Source organism: Malus sylvestris, chromosome 3 (assembly GCF_916048215.2).
Source record: "Malus sylvestris chromosome 3, drMalSylv7.2, whole genome shotgun sequence".
In the NCBI taxonomy this organism is placed as follows: Eukaryota; Viridiplantae; Streptophyta; class Magnoliopsida; order Rosales; family Rosaceae; genus Malus; species Malus sylvestris.
In genome coordinates, this window is record NC_062262.1 from 22,750,664 (window position 1) to 22,770,939 (window position 20,276).

The 20,276-nt window shown below is 36.5% G+C and overlaps 2 protein-coding genes and 1 non-coding gene across 9 annotated transcripts; 1 reads left to right on the forward strand and 2 right to left on the reverse strand.

Annotated features, from left to right (window-relative positions):
- Positions 1-41: 41 nt before the first annotated feature.
- Positions 42-5,624, reverse strand: LOC126616446 (exosome complex component RRP45A-like). Of its 7 annotated transcripts, none has more exons than XR_007621160.1 (10): positions 5,200-5,622; positions 4,623-4,718; positions 4,415-4,529; positions 3,324-3,404; positions 3,041-3,229; positions 2,385-2,653; positions 1,718-1,776; positions 882-1,141; positions 415-510; positions 42-169 (listed from the first exon to the last, which is right to left on the reverse strand). XR_007621160.1 is itself a non-coding variant. In XM_050284499.1 (9 exons), exons 1-8 carry the CDS (start codon positions 5,544-5,546, stop codon positions 903-905), a joined length of 1,395 nt encoding a protein of 464 aa, XP_050140456.1. In that variant the 5' UTR covers positions 5,547-5,623; the 3' UTR covers positions 42-518; positions 882-902. The 7 variants fall into 7 exon arrangements, 5 of the variants coding, with proteins under 5 accessions (XP_050140456.1, XP_050140455.1, XP_050140457.1 ...); XR_007621159.1 differs by lacking the exon at positions 42-169 and adding an exon at positions 198-300; XM_050284499.1 differs by having other exon boundaries at positions 42-518; positions 5,200-5,623.
- A 5,354-nt stretch (positions 5,625-10,978) lies between these two features.
- LOC126615741 (ABC transporter G family member 15-like) lies at positions 10,979-15,509 on the reverse strand. Its single transcript, XM_050283628.1, has 9 exons — positions 15,109-15,509; positions 14,115-14,194; positions 13,395-13,856; positions 13,154-13,276; positions 12,890-13,021; positions 12,481-12,765; positions 12,099-12,371; positions 11,888-11,995; positions 10,979-11,786 (listed from the first exon to the last, which is right to left on the reverse strand). Exons 1-9 carry the CDS (start codon positions 15,341-15,343, stop codon positions 11,430-11,432), a joined length of 2,055 nt encoding a protein of 684 aa, XP_050139585.1. The 5' UTR covers positions 15,344-15,509; the 3' UTR covers positions 10,979-11,429.
- On the forward strand, positions 13,970-14,043 carry TRNAT-AGU (transfer RNA threonine (anticodon AGU)). Its single transcript has one exon. It is a non-coding gene; the product is annotated as a tRNA-Thr (tRNA).
- Positions 15,510-20,276: the final 4,767 nt, after the last annotated feature.

Below are 20,276 nucleotides of genomic sequence, written 5' to 3' on the forward strand. Positions count from 1 at the left end.
AGTAAAATGAGTACCGCCAAGTATTGTCCAAAACGATACAGTTACGAAAATGAGCCCTTAATTACGAAACTTTTGGCAGTGTGCCGGGAAATCAGTGGTCCAAAGTTTGCAAATACAATGGTTGCGTAACCAGTTCGATCAATGCCATTGACATCGAACTGGTTATGACCTGCCAAATCATATGAACCACACCAACCTTAAACGTCAACTAAATCAAGGTAACTGTCATTTTCTAGTGTGCAACAACAAAATTTGAGTGATTCCAGTAAACCTCGCTCATGTACAATTTGCACTACAAACCTACAAAGGGCAAACAAAACACGAATACACTGATCCGCTGCATGAAATGAATTGCAAGCATTTAGTCAAGCCAAATCTCGAGTGTAGACAGTCATCTACCGTATCTCAACTTACTTGTCATATATGTATCCCCTTGCTTCACTTTGCAGTCGACCACAGACCTGATCAACTCCTTTTGCCTGCCACGAATTCCATCGAGAAGTGCAACACCTACATTTCTTCCAAGCAACAGGATCAGAAAGCAATCATTTATGCATATATAATAGCTTTCAATTAGCAAGAAACTGGGAAAAATATCATAAAACAAAATCCTCCTTTCACCCAAGCATTTGAAAGCACATATTCACTCTTCATAATTATATTATGAACATCAAAGAAACACATTGCAAGCACTATTTAAAAAGGTTTTAGAAAATATACTAGGGGTTCATAAAACACCAAAATGCATTTTTCAAATAAAATATTTAATTTTCCTAACATTATGAGTACAGAAACAAGGTATCCTTGCTTTCCAAAATTTAGCTATCTACATTCAAGGCATACAGACGTGCATAAGAAAATATGTCCATATAACACCATACATGCCATGAGCAGAAATCTATCTAGCTTGGACCAGTAGAGGAGCCCTTCTTTTTCCTGGGTCTCTTGTTCTTGGGCTTCACAGCATCCTTCAAGGTTTTCTCTCGAGTTGTTCGCTCTGCAGTTTCAGCTCCCTCAATGGGTGAAGGCATTGGATTAATATCTTCAGGAGGTTCCTCCGGCATGGCTTCACAGGTTGTTTCCTCACCCTTTGAGTCCTCGGGTTTCTTATTAGGCATTGACATTCCTGCATGCATCATGCCTAACATGGATGAGAATTCTCTCCATCTATTATATATATGTGCATGTGCATGCATAAGTATGCATCGGTGACTGAATGTATGTAAATAAAAGTCCTCCCCTAAGTATGCATCCATACAAGAGCTTGTAAGTATATGTATGCTGAAACTGGAGCACTTAGTGACAATAAATAAATAAATAAACATCTTATGAATTAGTAAACATTCTCATTATGTCAGAGCAAAAAAAAAGCGTATGCTCAATAAAAAGTAAATTGTGCACAGTAATACAATGCTAATTTGTGTCTTGGGATATCTTTTTTCTTTAATTGGGAAGTTAGATGAAATTTCCTACAGTTGAGGTAGACAAAAAGGGCAAAAAAAAAGAGATCTAACATAGATCCTTTTCGTTTGCAAGTACTAACCAATATTAATTTCCCCATTTGTATGAATTAATTCCACATTCAACAAGGATGAGCAATTAAAGTAACATCATAATTAGTCTTATAATCTCTTGGATGAGCTATAGGAGTGATAAAAAGCAGCAATATGTACAATGGTAATTTCTTTCTCATATAAGTGATGGCATAAAATAGTACCATGCGAGGCTAGAGAAGCTTTTAAAAAATCTGAATCAACACCCTTTGAGTAAGGATCCCTGAGAAAAAAGAAAAACAGATTAATATTGAAAAAAATAAATAAACTAGTGTAGAATAAATCAATAGGGACATTGAAGCCTCCATCTCTCTCTCATTGAGAAAATCAAAACTGAAAAAACCCAATGCATATGGAAACTAAGAACTCTAACCCAGAAATTGACCCCAGGTTCTACATTGCAAAAGGAAAAGAAAAAAACTTGCTCACTTAATTACTTCTCCATGTGCAAATTCTCCCTAATAAAAATACAAAAGAGGACTGTTGGATGACCATTTTGGAGTGCCAAAGACAGTTCCTTTTATTAATGAATTTTCTTTTCGCTTGGCCTGGGTCCACAACTGCTTCTACCACAGTCCGTTGAAAATTAAAATGGTTCTCCAATCATTTGCTAAATTTGTTCTCTTAAGGCATTGTTCTTTAAGTACAGAAGTTCAGTAAAATTTTACGAAAAGAATGCCCACATACAACGGGGGTTATACAAAAGAGGAGTACTATCAATAGAGCACAGGAAGCACAAAGCAAACTGGCAAGCGCCCACTAACATAAAATCTTTTAAAGCCATTTTAACACATTCATTGGTCCTAAATTTTTATAAGATTGGAACCATACCAAATTGAGGGGCCTCCAATAAAATCCTTCGCATCTTCATTACCCTTATTAGTTTGTTTTTTGTCTGATAATTTAGTTTCACTTTCAGCACCCTCACTTTGATTTGCAACTCCTTCCTCAGACATCATCTTTATTCCCTCCATATGATTAACAGAAGAAGAGTTTTGCTGCACACCTATATTAGATGCACCTCCATCAACATCCATGGGAACAGAAGAAGTATGGCGCTTGATCTTCCGTAATGCTCTTTCTGTATTGTATGAATCAACCTGCATTTGAATTGGAGTAGAAAAACTAAGAAAGGAGCCAAAACGTGAGAATACTGATACACATTTGACCAGATACCGCTTTTCCTGATGAATGAACATATGAAGTTATATCCAAATATAAATTTCAAGTCAATACTTCTTTAGTCAATTCTGATCATAAATACTTTTTAAAAGAGACCTTTAAAGAAATACTGATGACAAATGTCACTGATGCGTTCTTCAGAGAAAAAAATGAGATTCTGTTATTTGCCTCCTACAACAGTCATATAGATGACAGATACCAATTCATTTTATAATTCCAGAATTATGTAAAGCGCTAATATCTTTTTCAAGTAAAAGAGAGCAACTCAAGTATTCAAAGACTGTTTCATAGAGAGAAAACCTCACCGCCTTCTTGATCTTCTCTGTCATAGCACCAGCCTTGACAGAAGCAATTCGCAAACATTGCATTATAACACTCTGCAAGACACCCTCCCCTCCAGCTTTTTGAATAGCACAAACATCTCCATTTGCATTAATTGTTGCAGTCATTCGCCCCCCCATAAAAGCCTCTTCCTCATGGGTTGGATCTATCACCTATGTGGAATTGAATAAAGTCAGATAAAAGCCTATATGGATGCTTCCAAGTTCTGAACAAGTACAAACGTTCAGAGAGATAAATTTTGCTTACCACACTACTCTCATAACTGAAGAATGCAAAGGTTACTGCTATAGGGAGATGATGTATGATCAGATGAAGAGGCTCCCTCTCCTGTCACATGGCCATACGTAAGAAATAAAAAAGATTATTCAAGTTATAATGTATAGAAGTAATAAATCTCATCAATTTTCTTCTTCTATCATTTTGTTTCTTTTAACGTGTACACAGTTGAACATTGGTGAGAATAGCATTTACACCAATATGCACATGTATATCTCCCTCTGTTTAGATTCGCAAAGTTCATGACCAAGTGTCAAAGTGTTAATTGATGTTTATTACCACAATATACAGGTCTTCTGGTAACTTTATAGGTTCAGATTATCGCACTTCTTGGTAATGAATCTTTTTCCACTGTTTTGTTTGGGTCTAGGTCCCGTTTGTTAGTAGAAATCCTCTATTTCCAACTAGGCATTTCTCTTCAAGATACTTTACAGTCCACAAAGAAATTCAATAGGATTTGACTAGAGAATCTTTGGCCTTGTTTGGTATCTAGGATTAGATTGGAATGGCCTAATTTCAAGGTATGTTGAAGGGAGAAATTAAAAACATTAAGTCCAACTAGAGTATAGAAGATTGATTACTCATCAAGCAAACTTATCCATTCTAATTCTCCCTAAACGGTAGGATTAAAAGGGCAGAATTTCCTTCATGTCTAGTCCCTCCTAATCCCCACCAAATGAAAATCCATTCACTTCCACCTTCAATGCACCTTGAAATTAGAGGATTATCCACTCCAATCCAATCCAAGATACCATACAAGACCTATCTAAGATTTTGTATAGTATATCTCTAAAAAAAGCCAAGGAAGACCACACTCTTAAAGTGTTCTGGTGGAGCATTATTCTTCCTATCTTATTTTCTCATTTCTCTTGTTTCTTTTCGATCTATTTAAGTGTTTTCAAACAGAACCAGCCCAACGTCAAAATCAAGTTTATCACTACAAATCCCCATGACATTTTTAACAAAACTTAATACTACACCTTTAAAATCATCAGCACTGAATATTTTTGTATCTCTCAATAAAGACACCCTTAATTATTCTCTGAAAGAGAGTAGCTAACCTCAGGTGCATGTACAATCACTTCCTGACCATCTTCTCCCCCCAAGGAGATTTCAGGCCTCCGAAACGTCAACAAAGCAGCTAATGCCGCAATGTTAGCAGCATCAATAAGGTTACTGTCCACATTTTATTTCTATAAAGTTAAACTTCAATATATACACGGGAAAATGAAACAAAATATAAATGCAATATCCAAATAAACAGCTTACCCTCCATTATCTAAAATATGGAGATCAACACGGATAGCCCAAACTAGCTTCCCCGAAAGAACACAAAGCGATTCTGTATCAACTGCTCGACTTTCCCTGCACATTTATTTCTAACCCTTCAAAATGCATTCATTTTACGCACAACCAAACAGGCACATATACTTCTTTCTTGTTTTCCATTACTCAGATGAAGGACTCCTTAAGCTTAAATACGCTAACTATAATAAGCATGTCTAAATATAATAGAGAAAAACTAAAAAACGTTATAGATGGATTCTAAAATAGTAAATTAGAAGAATCATCCGGACAACTATAAGTTTTATAAATTACAATAAAAAGAGCACTTTAAAAGCTCAATTGGCGAAAAAAAAATACTATCATTTGTCCACTTGTCATGCTCTAATTGATTCTTAGTTGTGAAATTCGTTTTAGTGTCACAAAGTAAGTTGGGTTTTTCTCTAAAGTATTGAGTTTCAAGTGTTTTCTCTAAATTGTAATCCAAACTTTAGGAACACACATGGTATAGCTCAAATTAAAACTATCGCAATTCGATAACCAAAGAAGGGAAGGAATTAACCTAAGCCCGCGGTCGATTACGCGGCCGAGCTCGACGGCATTCTCGCCAGGGCGGCCTGGCTCAAAGGAGGGGTCGGCCATTGGGGAGAACTCGGTGAAGATGGAGAGAGTGCCGTCATTGGGCCTGTCGCGGTAGGGCTGGACAAGCTGGGCAGTGACGATGGCCATTACGTGAGTTTGTCCCAGCTGCACCTCCGCAGAGCCCTCGTCTTTGCCGAACTTGATGGTGAGGTTACGGTAGTCGAAGGGGCGGCGGCCGTCGGCTCGGAGGTCGGCAAGTAGAGCGGTCTCGATGAACTTCTTCTGGTTCAGCGTTTGATGCGATGCGTTCGCTAATCTCTGCTCCATTGGAGGGAGAGTCAGAGAGAGAGGTTCTTGTTCTTGTTTGTTTTGTAATTTGCTAGGGTTTTAGAGAATGACAAGACGATGTCAACGACGTCGTCACCAGGTTGCCCGCCCGTTTATGTGGATTGAACAATTTGCTGTGTGCTGTCAATTTTGACATCTGATATCGGTTACACTCCTATTAGATTATAAATGTGGTTATGTAAATCCTAATATATCCTAAAATATCTCTTATATTCCTATTAGAAGTAGATTACCTATTAATTGTTGTAATCATAAAGGAAAAAGTTTTTACATATTCTACTATTATAAATAAATGCACAATGATTTTGAATAGAAAACATCCACAATTACACATCTATCTTATTCTCTCTACCTATTGCCGCATCCCTCTCTAAAGCCTCCATAATTGTTTAGTAAATTATCTCATTCTCTCTACCTATTGCCGCTCCATAATTGTTCAGTAAATTATACCTACGACACGTTATCAGAACCCTTTTAACACTGCGCTAAAGAGAGTTTGATCTTCAATCTGAGAAATATTACGTTTTAATCATTCTTTATATGATTAATTTATTACATGCGACGGTTGACGGCTCACCAGATCCGTTCTGAAACATACCGATTTTCAATGGGCACGACAAATATAGGTGCGATATATGTGACGGTTGCGACACCATGGTAGAGGATGTAGAACTCGCCGCTAAGCATAGCAAACGAAACTCCTCTAAAACGGACCGTTGAAAATCCTGAATATCGGATTGCCGGATCTAAGTATCTGCAACAGAGGTCACTATTGCTTGCAAATTTTCCATCGTTTGCTCAAACTCCGCTTGTCGAGTAGAAAACGTTGTCACAGTATCATGGAGGTCATGAAATTGGGTCTCAAGTTGTTCGAACTGGTACACCAGCTCAAGACCGGTGGACGTTGGCACCTTAACGGAACTAATACCGAATAATAGGACCCTGTTCAGACTTTAGAAGAGAGGGAGATGAAGATGGATAAAGAGAGAGACAAAGAAAGAGAGATAGAAAAGATATTGTTTCATTCATGCCAAACTCATGACCTGTCGAAGGGTAATAATACAGCTCATCCTAAGAAATAAGGAATACATACTATACGCATACTCCTACATAGCCCTAAGTATATGGGCTAAATATAAGGGCCGATATATATGGTTCTCAACAAGGGTCCAATTTCTTCGATATCTTGACTGGAATTGTGGGTTTTTAGAGATATGGGGGAAGAGAAAGGTGTAGTGGTTTTGGGTTGTGAGGAATTTGGAGTGGCGGTAATGGGTGAGGTGGTTTTATTGGGAAGAGTTTGACCCATCCTCGGAGCTCCAAAAGAGTCATCAGACTTTAATTTTTTAAAATTTTCACATTTTTGAATTTTTGAAATTATTAATTATTTTATTTTATTTTATTTTTAATATTCGCGTGGGCCCATATCGACATGTGATGCCCATCATTATTCACGTGGGCATCACATTATCAGTTAACAGAGGTTTTAGTAGAAAATTTAACGGATGTATAAAAGTGTGCTAAAATTATGACTATATGTATCAAATTGGGATGAAAAAAACTTGATATATTAAATGTTGAAAATCAAGAAACTTCAGAATAGTAAACTAAGATTAACCCTATTTTTAAAATGTTTTATAGTATAGGTCATGTAATGCACCAATCATAAATAATGAAAAGTAGTTTTTATTTATAAGAATTGTTATTTGCACTTCAAAAATCTCATTTTGCACTTCAAATTTTCTATAGTTAGAAAGAAAAATACACTTGTGATGTGAGGAGTGTAGAATGAGATTTTTGGAGTGCTAATAACAGTTCTCTTATTGATTTGTTTTGAATAGTGGATCCTACAAATATTAATAGAATAAGGAAAATCATATGGAATTGAGCAAAAGAAAATCTGACATTGCCACATAAGCCTTCAAATTTATATTTGATAATTTTTTATTTTTTATTTTACATTTCCACTGAAGATGCTCTTACTGGTCTGGGTAGTAAGATGGTTTAACAAGATAAAAAATAAAAATAAAAATAAAATCCAACAAACCAATCGGATTCATAAAACTAAGTTCCGATTCAACAATCATTTCTTAGCACACATCATGCCTTCGTTTTGGCGGATCTATGAATAAGATGAACCAGTATGACCGGTACAAATTAATGGCTGAGTGCTTGTTCAGTTTTTATGTTCTCCGTTTATAAGGAGTATTGGTCTCCTTAAAAGTCTTGGGTCTTTAAGCCCCTCACAGTCGACTAGTTAATGGGTTGTACATGTAGGCGTTGTATGAAGGCTACTTCTCAACTGCCCACCTAACACATGGAGAAGAAGTGACATCTGCGCACGCTTGTTTTCCAGATTGACATGCCACGAGCGCAGTGCTCGTGAAAAGGTGGTTGGAAAGGACTTCCGCCGAGCTATTAGTCCGACATCAATCATATTCTTTCATAGACTTTCGTCTCCATTGTTGGCCAACTCGTGGCTTGGTGTTGACATTAAGATAGACCTATTCTTGGAGCTCCGTGATAAAAGTTGTCAGGCATGTCAACCGGCTTGAGCGATCGGAAAGAACTTCAGTTCAATGCTCCTTCCTTTTTTGTCGGTAGACGATCCGGGTCCAGGATCAGTCGTTGGTGGTGGCCATCTCTTAGTGCTCTGTCTAAGGGACAAGGATTGTCTGTCCTCTTTTTTTCCATGTGTTCCTGTTTGTGTGGTAACGGTTAAACCACGTCAACATTTTATATTACTATTTGTTTTTGTGTTATTATCTTTATAAAAAAACAATATAAAATATTGACGTGACTTAACCGTGACCACACAAAACAGGAGGGCATGAAAGGACATTGTCCCTGTCTAAGAGCTTGCTTGTGGGCCTAGTACCTTAATCTTTTATTACTTTGTGGGCTCTCTCAAGGCCCATCCATCAGGTCTAACAACCATACATTATTGTATCGGTCTAAAATGACTGCGTTAATAAGTTTTAGTTTTCTGTTTAAGTTTGGTAAATTATTGAACGTAATTGACAAGTTAACTTAACCAATTCTCATGAATACAACCCCGTAATTGGCCTGCTATACTATTTCTTTGGCCCGTAACACTTGCGAGCTATCAGTACTTGACCAAACAATCCAACATAAGGGAAAATAGATAATGTCAAATGATCACAATGCCTAAAGCTACACGATATGATAAAAATCTTAAAATAATCATGCAAATAACATACAAAATAGTCACTAGTTAAAAGTAATACTCATCGCATCTCGCCATAAACAACTTGTGGAACAATGGATGGATCTGTAAACTCGAACTTGGTCATCAATGATCCACCTGCACATAAAAGTGAATACAAGTCTTGATTTGACCAAGTGTTGAGCATATCACAACCAAGTGTTGAAAATTTTAAGAGAAATTAAGTTTTCATTTATCTTTTTGCTATTCTATTGATTAAAAGCTTTTTTTTTTTTTTTAAAGGAGACAACTGGTGGCAGATCACGGTTATCCACCATTCCGAGTGCCGGGAATACCACCTTATTCCTTTTCAATTTTTTATCAAGGTTCTTAGGTATTAATAAATGTCATTAATTATTTCAATAATAAAATATTTTTTATTTCTAAATATATTCATTTAGTGTTACAAATGTTACATTTGGTATATTTACATTTAGCCATGCTAAATTTTTTTATCATATATTTTATTTTTAGTTTGGACCCATTTTTAATTTGCAACCCTTTTTTTAATTTGTACCAATTTTCTTTTTAGTTTTAATTTGTACCCATATATTAATTTCTTTTTGTGCCCATATTTTTTAAAGTTTTATTTCCATTTGTACCCATATTTTTAAATTTATTTGTACCATTTTAATTTTGCTAAATGTAACCATACTAATTATATGTATTTATTTTATTTTATTTTTAAAATATATAAGTAGTTATTTTTTAAAATATGTTAATAATTATGTGGGTTGGGTACATTATTTTCTTGCTATAATTTTGTGAACAACAATGTTACTCTAAATACTTATTTTTTTAAGTATTTAGTATATTTTAAAAATATTATTTGAATTTGTTTAAATTTCATAATTTGTGGGACATTAATGCATAAATGCATGAGTTAAATCTCTTAAATAATATTAAGGACCTCGATCAAAATATTTAAATAAACAAGCTTTCAGTCCAACAATTAGGTTGATTAGGGACTGGAACCAAAATGACCTAAAATTTTAATTCCAAATAACTTTTAAATTATTTATTGTTGGAGTAATATTAAAAAATATGAAAATAACACAAGAAACCCAATGGTAATAATCATAAAGAAAATTGCGACATAAATTGTATATAAGATTAATATAAAACAACTAGAGAGAAAGTAAGAAATATTGACAAACTTGGAGAGATTAAGACTTGCATAAATGCAATGTCTTAAAGATAGAATTTCGCCCCTACTATTATGCTTGTAATTCGATAGGTATCTATCTCCCAGTATTCAAAAATTTATACTCCAAAGTGAAGCACTACAATCTTCGAACTCTGACAAACCTTATATATTATGTGCTCTTAAGACACAACACGAAATTGAACAACAAAGAATGAGAGAAACCGACTGGGAAAACTCCTCCTGTTTATGCATGTCTCACAACCCGACTGTACTAACTTGGCCTTATATAAAATTTAAGGGCTAGAGGTATGTTGTGTGATAGCCCGTTCCGGAAAATAATTTCTGTTGACGTGAAATTACTAGTTTACTCTTGGACGTTAAGTTGTGTGGTGTATGACTTCTACATCTATATAAAGGCCTCATCATACCTTTGCCTTTTGATTGAAGACATGCAACTATTGACTCTTTAAGAAAAGACACAACTATTTTGAATAGTCACTTCTACATCTATATAAAGGCCTCATTATATTTTCTCATAAGTGAATTAACTTAGGGGATTTATACAAGTTCATTTGTCATATCATACATACCATACTTAGACATTAAGTGAGTCTTCAAGAGAGTTCAACACAACGGTGGTTTGTTGGAGTCTTACGATATGGTGTGCTACTTTCGTAAGGATGAGGTCATCGTATCCTAGATAAGCGCCGATCAATCATAAACATTGTAATGGGGATGTAAATATGTTAAGAAGAGAGAACTAAGTTCTTAACTCGACCACATTTTCAGGTTCTTCAAGTGCATTTAGCATTGTGTTTGTTTTTGAGTACGAGGCATAAGGGAGGGGAGGAAGCAGAGGCGCTCCACATCCTCCCCTCTATTAGTAGGTGTAGTTTACTCACCACTCTACGTATTATTATTGGATGACCTTAAACTTTGATATTTATGTCAATCCACCACATAGATCTCGATAGTTGACTTGTTAATGAGTTTAATTTACATAACATAAAAAACTATTATGATGACAAACAAAACAACTTAACAATGCCAATTTATTTCTCTCATATCAGATTAGTATTTTATATATAATAGGGAATTGTTATTGACACTTCAAAAATCTTTTTGTACTCCAAACTTTCTATAATAAGAAAGAAATACATTTGTGAGGAGTGTATAATGAGATTTTTTAAGTGCTAATAACAGTATATAATATAAATTAAATTTGTTTACCACCAAATATGTGATGTGCTCTTAAAATGTAATAGTGCTTATCGTCTGATTAGGGTGACGAACAAGTTCGAACTCTAATAAGTGTTCTGAAAGTCGGCCTAGGCGTGCCTAGGCACTGAACGGTTCCTTGAATGACATCCATCAGAGAAAGAACATCAAACAGTTTCTGTATATAAAACTCCAACAGAAGCTCCCTACTTTTTTATCCGATTTTTTTCTTAGTAAAAGTGACTAGTTACTCAGTCCTGCAATGCCTCTTCTACTGCAGTGGAGAGTTGAGGCCCTCTTGAGAAGACAGTGAGTGAAGAGGTTGGTGCCTATTGGAAGAAACAGAGGGCAGTTTCCTGAACGACGGCCTCTTACCAAGGTGGTGCAGCGTTCTCTTTGCGTAGAGTGACTGAAACAACGGCGATGCATTCTCCTTGAACTTGAGAATTAGGAAGAAGAGAACCCGGTACATTACAAGAATGGCTACAATAGCAACCAAGTCCCACCACTTGGAGTGGTCTATTGGTATCCCAAACATATGTTGGACGATATACTCGCCTGTAAGGTTTGGCTCACCAGGTATCATGGGCTCGAACTCAAGGCCAATGAAATCGTTCTTGTAGGAACCCTGCATGTCAAATTACAATGCAAATGAATACCATCTGATTTTCCACTTCATTATCATTGTGACAAGTAGTGACCAGAGGTAGATGGTTCACAAAGATTTACCTGTATTGCCCATGAGCCATAGCTGAGATATGAAATTGGGTAGCGCCAGAATGGCTTAGGAAGATCTGGCAGCAAGCGGAAGAAACCCGAGGTCATCATCAGGATGCCCTGCATGCACAACCATGTAATTGAGGATACACCAGGAAGGATATACATGATGACGGGAAGGAGATAAGGAAAGCTTATCAAACATTTGAGTGTATCTTCTTACCATGATTCCAGCTCCTGTTATTATACCCATTAGGAAATTGGGAACCAGAGAAGCGACAACCATCATGAGGCTCTCTATCACCGAAATGCAGAGATATATATTGAGACAGAAGTACACATAATGCGAAAACTCCGGTCGAAATTTCACCAGATGATAAGTAATAGTCCCAGTACTAACAGTAACTGCAACCAAGAATGGGAATGAAGAGAGGAAGTTGGAAATGATGAAAACCGAAACTCCATAATACCCATTGAGCCTTTCTCGATAAAACACCTGTTTGCAAGAAGAAAACAAGGCATGAAAAGGCGAAAACTACCACAGAAATGTCTTGCTATTTCACCATTGCTATATGAGTACTCATATCTGTGTTGCATTAACTTACCTTCATTTCCTCTATGAAAGATGGGAATCCTCCAATAGACATAAACGTCATAAAGCCGGTTATAAACGCACCACATGCTGCCCGGGCAAAGATTGCAGTATAGCCGTGGCCAACTTCAAAATAGATGGTACCAACACATATTGATACAAATATGTAGATGATTATCCTTAACCAGTAATACCCCACATCTCTAGACATGTTCAGGGACGACCTTCGCAGCAAGGTTGAAAGTTGCTTCCACCAACTTGCTTGACTTCCACTTTTCAAATCAATTACATGTCCCTCCTGCAACACATAGGCTACTTCATATATGTTTCCAGTGATACCAAGTCAATGCATATAATGCCATATCAATGTCATAACACTGCAGAAAGAAATGTGACTAAAGAGCTCAAGTTGGAAAAGTTACAATTTCTGATATTTCTTGCATCCTGGCTCTCGCTTTATTTGCATATTTTGAACGTTTGTATTTCTCGACTAGCCTAGCTTTGATCTCTGCTGTTGCCAAATTCATGAGAGGGTCTGCTGATGTTGGTACATCCTACCAATTCAGACACAAAGATACAACTAGTATGAGAAAAGAATACCCAAAATATTTCATTTGAAACATAAAATGGAATAACCGTGTTGCATAAATCCTGTGTAAAAGAACTGAGTTAGAATTAATACGCACCCGAATTCTTTGAGATCCTTTCAGTGTGGCAGTCACGATGTCAAAGTCCGAATTTATGCAACGTAGAAAGTGGTCAGAAGGATTTCTTCTACTAGGACATGGGACACCTGCTTCAGCGAAAAACTACAAAAATGAAAAAGGAATTAGCATTAGTCACAAGAAAAGAAAAATGGGGTTCAATAACTCATTCATTGACGATATAAAAATACTGGAAACAGGGTGCCAAGATTCCCTCTCTTACATCAATAGCAGTCTTTGCTTCTCCAAAATAAACAGTTTCACCACCAGATAGTAAGAAGAGGTCGTCAAAGAGTGCAAATACTTCACTACTGGGCTGGTGAACAGATGAAACAACCGTTCTTCCATCGCGAGCAATGCTTCGAAGTGTTTGAATAACGAAGAAAGCGGAGGCACTATCAAGGCCACTAGTAGGCTCATCAAGAAATAATATGCAGGGCCTTGTTAGAATTTCAAGCGCAATGCTTACTCTCTTCTTTTCCCCTCCACTAATACCTCTCAAGTGCCAGTTTCCAATTGATCGGTCGGCACACTCCAGGAGCCCCATTTCCATAATTGTTCCCTCCACAATGCTCTTAACCTCTTCTCTGGTAAAATTACTCGGAAGTCGCAAGTGAGCCGAGTACGTTATGGTTTCTCTAACTGTGAGTGTGCCCAACAATACATCCTCTTGTGTGACATAAGCCTGGAGTTGCACGCAGTTTATAGTGAATTAGGAGGATGTATATGCTTAAACAATAGCAACAAAATTCTGTTCGAGAGTAGTAGTAACGCTTATAAAAAAGTGAAGGCCAATCTGCTCTCGTAGCTCAGTTGGTTAGAGCACCCGTTTAGTAAGCGGGAGGTCTTGAGTTCGACTCTCAACGAGAGCAAACCCGTAATGTAATTTTAATTTTTTTTAATTTTCCATATAAGCAACTGGAAACAGAAAGCTATTACTTACAACAGCGCCATATGCCAGTCTTTTCTTCTTCCCGTTAAACAAAATATTTCCAGTCATAACAACATTTCTTGAGAGTCTACCTGTGTCGCATAAACAAATACAATTTTAGTAAAAATAACAAAGAAACACGAAATTAGTTCTGGACTCTCATGGTTTTAAAGTGTTGCCTTCCCCTCAAGGACCGTAATTGGAATTTGGACCTTGTTTGAATAAATACACACTAAAAAGAAAAAAGAAAAAAGAAAAATGAAAAATATTATGCCTGTTGGCCATGCTGCTTGTAACTCAGCATTCAATTTTTCCTTTCTGCCTATCTGCCTCCTTTATAACCAGTGATGATATGAAAGGGAAAGAAATAAAAGACTAGCGGCCAAGGTCTGGTTTGCATTCAAATGCAATTGGTGGCTCTTTAATGGGTACAAGTGGGACAAGACTTCACCCTTGGATTGGACAAATTAAGTCCAGCTTAGGTTAATATGGAAGCATTTTTGTTGACAACAGTTAAACAGTGGTAATGCTCGGCATCTTATTCATTGTTATTGTCGTTAGATAATTTAAATTTTGAAATTTATGAAATAAATTTATTAAATTAAACTCATCTTATAATAATTAATAGATGGTAAGGGGGGCCAGCTAATGAACAAAGAACCTTTTTTTAATGGAACAAATAGAGTTAACACTAAAGGCGTTAATTATGGCCAAATTACATCACTTTTGGGTGGTGTAAAGATTATTAACAAGTGTAAATTACATAGCAAACCCCAGAATCTTTCCTAAATAATGGGGTTTTATATAAATTGGCCAAAGGAGTACTATTTAATAAATAAACAACAAAAGTGAAAAGTTTTGATTTTATCTACAAAGGATGATGAAATGAAACCATATAAGTGAATGACATGCATATTTTGTGCTACCTCTACCTGTGCTGCTGTGCAGTGTTCATCCATGGAAGATCACAAAAGAGGAGAGAGAGAGAGAGAGGGAGAGAGAGAACCTGCTAAAGTATCAAGAAGAGTTGATTTTCCAGAGCCAGAAGGACCCATGATGGCCATGATCCTACCAGGCTCAGCAAACCCACTCAGCCCATTGAGCAACCTCTTTGTGGGTGCTTCCTTTCTGAAGTTTGGAAGCACCGCACTTAGATCCTCCCACACCAAATATGCACCTCTTCCACTTCCACCGCCACCAACACCACCACTACGACCACCGCCTGCCGCCTCTGTCTCCATCTTTCCTTTTTGTTTCTATAAAATCCTACCTTATTAGCCAAGGCTTCTAAACCCCAGAAGATAAAAGAAAACGTAGATCACATATAAATAGAGAAAAACTTTACATGTGTCCATGTATTGTGGTTGGAGCAGATAACAATCAACTACCTGCCTGCCCGCCCTGCCCTGCCCTGCTATGAGATATGGGAGGAGAGGAGCATGAAGAATTAATGAGGGGAGAGAGAGAGAGAGAGAGAGAGAAATTGATTCATTCAAAGAAGGTTGGTTCCTTCTGGTGGGTGGAAAGCGAAGGGAAATAAATGTAACACACAGAAATAATGACAATGTGTGTGTACTGGAGCAACAGCAAAACTTAGTCATGGTGCATTTGTGATATTGCAGATTGCTCCTTCTCCTCTATCTTCCAACCAATATTAAGACTTATTTCACATTTATGTCTACATTGCATGTGTTTAGAAAAAAAAGTTGTTTTTGAAGACTGTTTTGGGAGATATTGGGGTCATTTGACCCATCTTTAGTTACGTTGTTTGATGATAATTTGGACGTTGCAAGTTGCTGACTATTTGGTTACATTTAGTACGTGAAAAGGAATTTAAGAAAATGATTTATCATTTTTTTTAGAAGGAAAATGCGAAAGAAATGTCCTATATTTGATAACGATGGTAAATTCGATAGGGAATACTATTTTTTGGGATATAATGGGTATTTTCAATTGTTAATGAGGACATATTTGTCATAAAAAATGATACCATTACTTATTTTTGGCTTCCCATGAGAAGGAAAGTGAATATTACCAAGGGAGCTGGAGGGCTTCACTTCCCCTCTATTTTCCCATGTGTCAAGAAACCATTTTCAAAGCGAACTTACCAAACATGAGAAAAACAACAATTTCTCATTCCCAATCTCCATTTCTCATATTATGTTTCAGATTAAGTACTAAACTTTTTCCATAACAACAGTTACCCGTGTCACTTTTCACTAAGCGTTATTTATGCCACTTCAACTTATTTAAGGATTAGAATATAGTTTTTTTTTTTAAGAGAAGTGTTATTGACACTCCAAATATCTCATTCTACACTCCTCACAAGTGTATTTTTCTTTCCTAATATAGAAAATTTGAAGTGTAGAATGAGATTTTTGGAGTGCTAATAACAATTCTCTTTTTTAAATTCTAATTTTCTAAATCGTAGTTCATAGAGGACGTTAATGAAGCAAAATTTAAAGAAGGTTTCCTACTAACCATTTAGATTCTCTCCTATGTAAGAGCTCTTCCCTCCCTCTGTGGGGCGGTTTTCTCCCCTTTTGTGAGAGAATTTTAACAGCTTGAATTTCTCACCCTCCCTCCTGTTACTCCTTCCCTTTCTTCAATTTCTCCATCCGATTGACGTTTTGAGAGTCGGCTGCTAGGCATGTTTCTTTTTAATATCTACGTTCTTTTCATACCTTAGGCCATCTCCAGCCGAATGCTGGTCAGAAGGCTCGTTTTAGCCCTCTGGCCTTCCAAGATATTAATATTTTAATGAACAGTACATGGTCATATTTCTTACCATCTCTAACCGAGGGCCAAAGGGTCATAGGGCTCGTTTTAGCCCTGCCACAAAAAACCGTCTCCAACTGAGGGCCAAAGGGTCATAGGGCCAAACATAATTTATTATTTAAAAAGTACAACTTAAATTTAAATCCAACGGCTAAGTGACGTCAGATGGCCATTGGATTTGAATTTTTTTTTGCTATAAATAGGATGGATATTGGGCTATAATTCACACAACTTTAAATTCAATCTCTTTCAATTCAAGTTTGCAATGAATTTCAACTTTGGATCCTCCAAGACAAGGAAAATGGAACCAGGTGTTTTTCAATCAAAAGACCATTTTGACCCTGGGCTATTTTAGGCCCATGAGTTGTTGAACCATTGCCTTTGTTCAAAGGTGGGATGGTTTGAGGCCGACTCCATGGGGCTAAAGAGTGGGAAGTACTTTTAGGCTCATGTTGGGTCAATTTATACTTTGCCACTTAAAAGAAAAAGAGGGAGCTTGGTAATGTATTTGGGTTATAGCCACCATTTTGTTGAAATCCAACCCTGTGGAGCCAAAAATAATCGAGAAAAATATGGATGCGACAAGTGGATTTTAGGGTAAAAATGACAAAATTACCCTCGATGAATACTGGAATTCTTAGGCGCAAGCAGTGAACAATCATGACTCAATCAAGGTCAAAAGTGTTCAAAATAGGTAATTATTCGAAACTTATTTCAACCATCCTCATCAAATCTTCTCCACAAAATCATTCCTTTCAAATTATATTAATTGGGTAATTAATTGATTTATTACCCAATTAATTTATTAATTAGCTAATTGATTGAAATTAACACCAAAAATACCACATATGGCCTTATTCTCCTAATAGGGCTTGTCATAGCCCTATAAATACCACCCAATTTTCTCCAAAAACCTAAGTTCAACACTCTTGCAAAATTCTCCAAATTCTCTAAACATTTTTCTCTCAAATTCTAACTTTGGCATCAGAGGTTCTTCGGCCAAAGCCCCCTCCCCGGTGTATATTCATCGTTGGCGCGTGAGGCTCTTGGCCTTGACTAAAGGTGTTAATTGTTTTGTAGGTGCAATTTTGTCTAAGAAGAAGAAGACGGAAATTTGTATCCACAAATTGGTGCTTTCATTGAGAGTTTGAGCGTGTGACTCTTGCATTCAAAGTTTCTCATTTCTTGTTCATTTGTAGATTTTTCGTACGTTCTTATTTTTAGAGTTTTTTTTTTCGAAAATTCTTTGAATAAACGTAAAAGAAAAGTACAATGACTAGAAATTTGGAAACCACGACGAACGAAGCTTCCTACATTCAAAAATCCGAATTGAATGATGGAGAACGAGACGCGATGTGAAATCTCATCCTCGGAATTTCACCATTTATTACGTATTTAGTAATTTAAATTTGTATTTTGCGATTACGTTATCTTTATTAGTTAATTTTAATTCCACTAATTATAAGTTTAGCAATTGATTAGTTATCGAGTTGGAAGTTTCATAATCAATCTTTATCTTTTGTTGACATTTCGAAGTTACAACTAGTGTTTTTAAATAAATCTGGAAACCACGAACGCATAAGCGAAAGCCGTTTGCGAGTCCGAATTATAACGGTATAGTTACGGACGTTTGAAGTAGTGAAAATATAGATTGTGGGAATTATTCTAATTTCCACTTATGGGTAAAAGGCCCAAACTTTTTTTTTGATTAATGGACCGGCTACTATAAGTGGAATTGGGCATTTTAGGTGGTGGAAAAAGATTAGTCAGCAGCCTTAAAAGGGGACACATCAGATTTTTTTTAAGAAGGAGAAAGGACCATAGGAAGGAAGGACCAAAAAGAGGAAAAAGAGGATTTTACCCCTCCATTTCCGTCGACCCATTTACACACGCCCACTGGAGTGGGTTCTGGCCATTTCCACTATTTTTTTTTTCAGGAGAAATTCAACCATCCATCACCTGCAATCTCTTCCACCATCTCCCATCTTCTATCTCCACCCAAATTTGAGGTTTTTAGGTCCAAAATAGTGTAAAACTGTGCGGGTGACCCAAGGAGTTTTGACAGCGATTCCGCTATTCCGGCTAGTCTCACCACCCACCACCACCCTTAATCAACTCCCCTTGGACCCAAGAACAAGACCCAATCAGTTGTAGGGGCGTTAGAACACCAAGGAAGCCGAATTGAAGAACACCCACCTTAGGGTTTCGTTGGGTGCGAGCCAATTTGAGGGCCTTCCTGGCCAAATTGGATTCGACCACATGTATAAAGTTTACTCTACTTGTTGAAATATTCATTCTTGTAAAATTTGAGAATTTTTGGGAAAAGTCGAATTTTCCGATATGTGACATTCGATTTATGAAAATGTTGTTGATTATTTTATCGATAAGGTCTGCCACTTGATTATTTTAATAATTGACAATCTTATCATTGAATTGAGACAAGATTTTATTATGCTATTGTAGATATTGTTTAAGGACCTTAGGGACTTATAAGTGAAAATCTAGTGATTGGATTTTACGAAGCAAATGACATAAGATCATGGACTCTACATTAGAATGACGGTTCGTTTCCTCATTAAATGTTGTTATGGGAAATATATAAGAGTTTTAAGTATGTGAATTATCGAAGGAAATCTAAATGTGGTTTGGACCTTGTTAGACGGTGATAGAACGTGATGCCTTGACTCTCATGTTTGAGTGCGTTAGTGTGGATCTCAGTTGAGTGATTGTAATCTGTGTTATGGTTATTGCTTTGAAATCTTTTGTGCTAATAAATTTTGTGGTTACACTATGGATTCTTAAAATAGTTCTGATGCTAAATAATTGTTGCTAGTAAGTTGCCGTCGATCTACTTATGAAACATTAGGTGACTTGGATATTTGAACTGTGATGGATTGTGTTTTGAGATATATATGTGATGGTTGATAAAAATGATGGATTCTGTTTTAGGATATATATGTGATGGTTGATAAAAATGATGGATTGTGTTTTGGGATATATATGTGATGGATGATAAAAATGATGGATTGTGTTTTGGGATATATATGTGATGGATGATAAAAATGATGGATTGTGTTTTAGGATATATATGTGATGGTTGATAAAAATGATGGATTGGGATATATATGTGATGGTTGATAAAAATGATGGATTGTGTTTTAGGAAATATATGTGATGGATGATAAAAATGATGGATTGTGTAGGACCATTACACTAGTGTCATGGGGTTAGGTGACACTAAGTCTGCACCACGTAACAATGGTACTGGATGGTCCTGCTTGGTTTATCCGCATTAGAGAACCATACTATTTGTGGATCGCGTTTGGTTAATCCGCGTTGGGCGATCCTTATAGCCTAGGTATGACCATACACATTTAAAGGTGATCATGCTTGGTT

What these genes read in the sequence shown, in the direction of transcription:
- LOC126616446 (XM_050284499.1), bottom strand. Translation starts at nt 5,546, where the DNA reads ATGGAGCAGAGATTAGCGAACGCATCGCATCAAACGCTGAACCAGAAG. An exon ending in GTAATCGACCGCGGGCTTAG is followed by an intron (nt 4,719 to 5,199) that starts GTTAATTCCTTC and finishes ATAAATGTGCAG; the next exon opens with GGAAAGTCGAGCAGTTGATA. An exon ending in TGATTGTACATGCACCTGAG is followed by an intron (nt 3,405 to 4,414) that starts GTTAGCTACTCT and finishes GCCATGTGACAG; the next exon opens with GAGAGGGAGCCTCTTCATCT.
- LOC126615741 (XM_050283628.1), bottom strand. Translation starts at nt 15,343, where the DNA reads ATGGAGACAGAGGCGGCAGGCGGTGGTCGTAGTGGTGGTGTTGGTGGC. An exon ending in GACTGGCATATGGCGCTGTT is followed by an intron (nt 13,857 to 14,114) that starts GTAAGTAATAGC and finishes GTGCAACTCCAG; the next exon opens with GCTTATGTCACACAAGAGGA. An exon ending in CTTTCATAGAGGAAATGAAG is followed by an intron (nt 12,372 to 12,480) that starts GTAAGTTAATGC and finishes TCTTGCAAACAG; the next exon opens with GTGTTTTATCGAGAAAGGCT.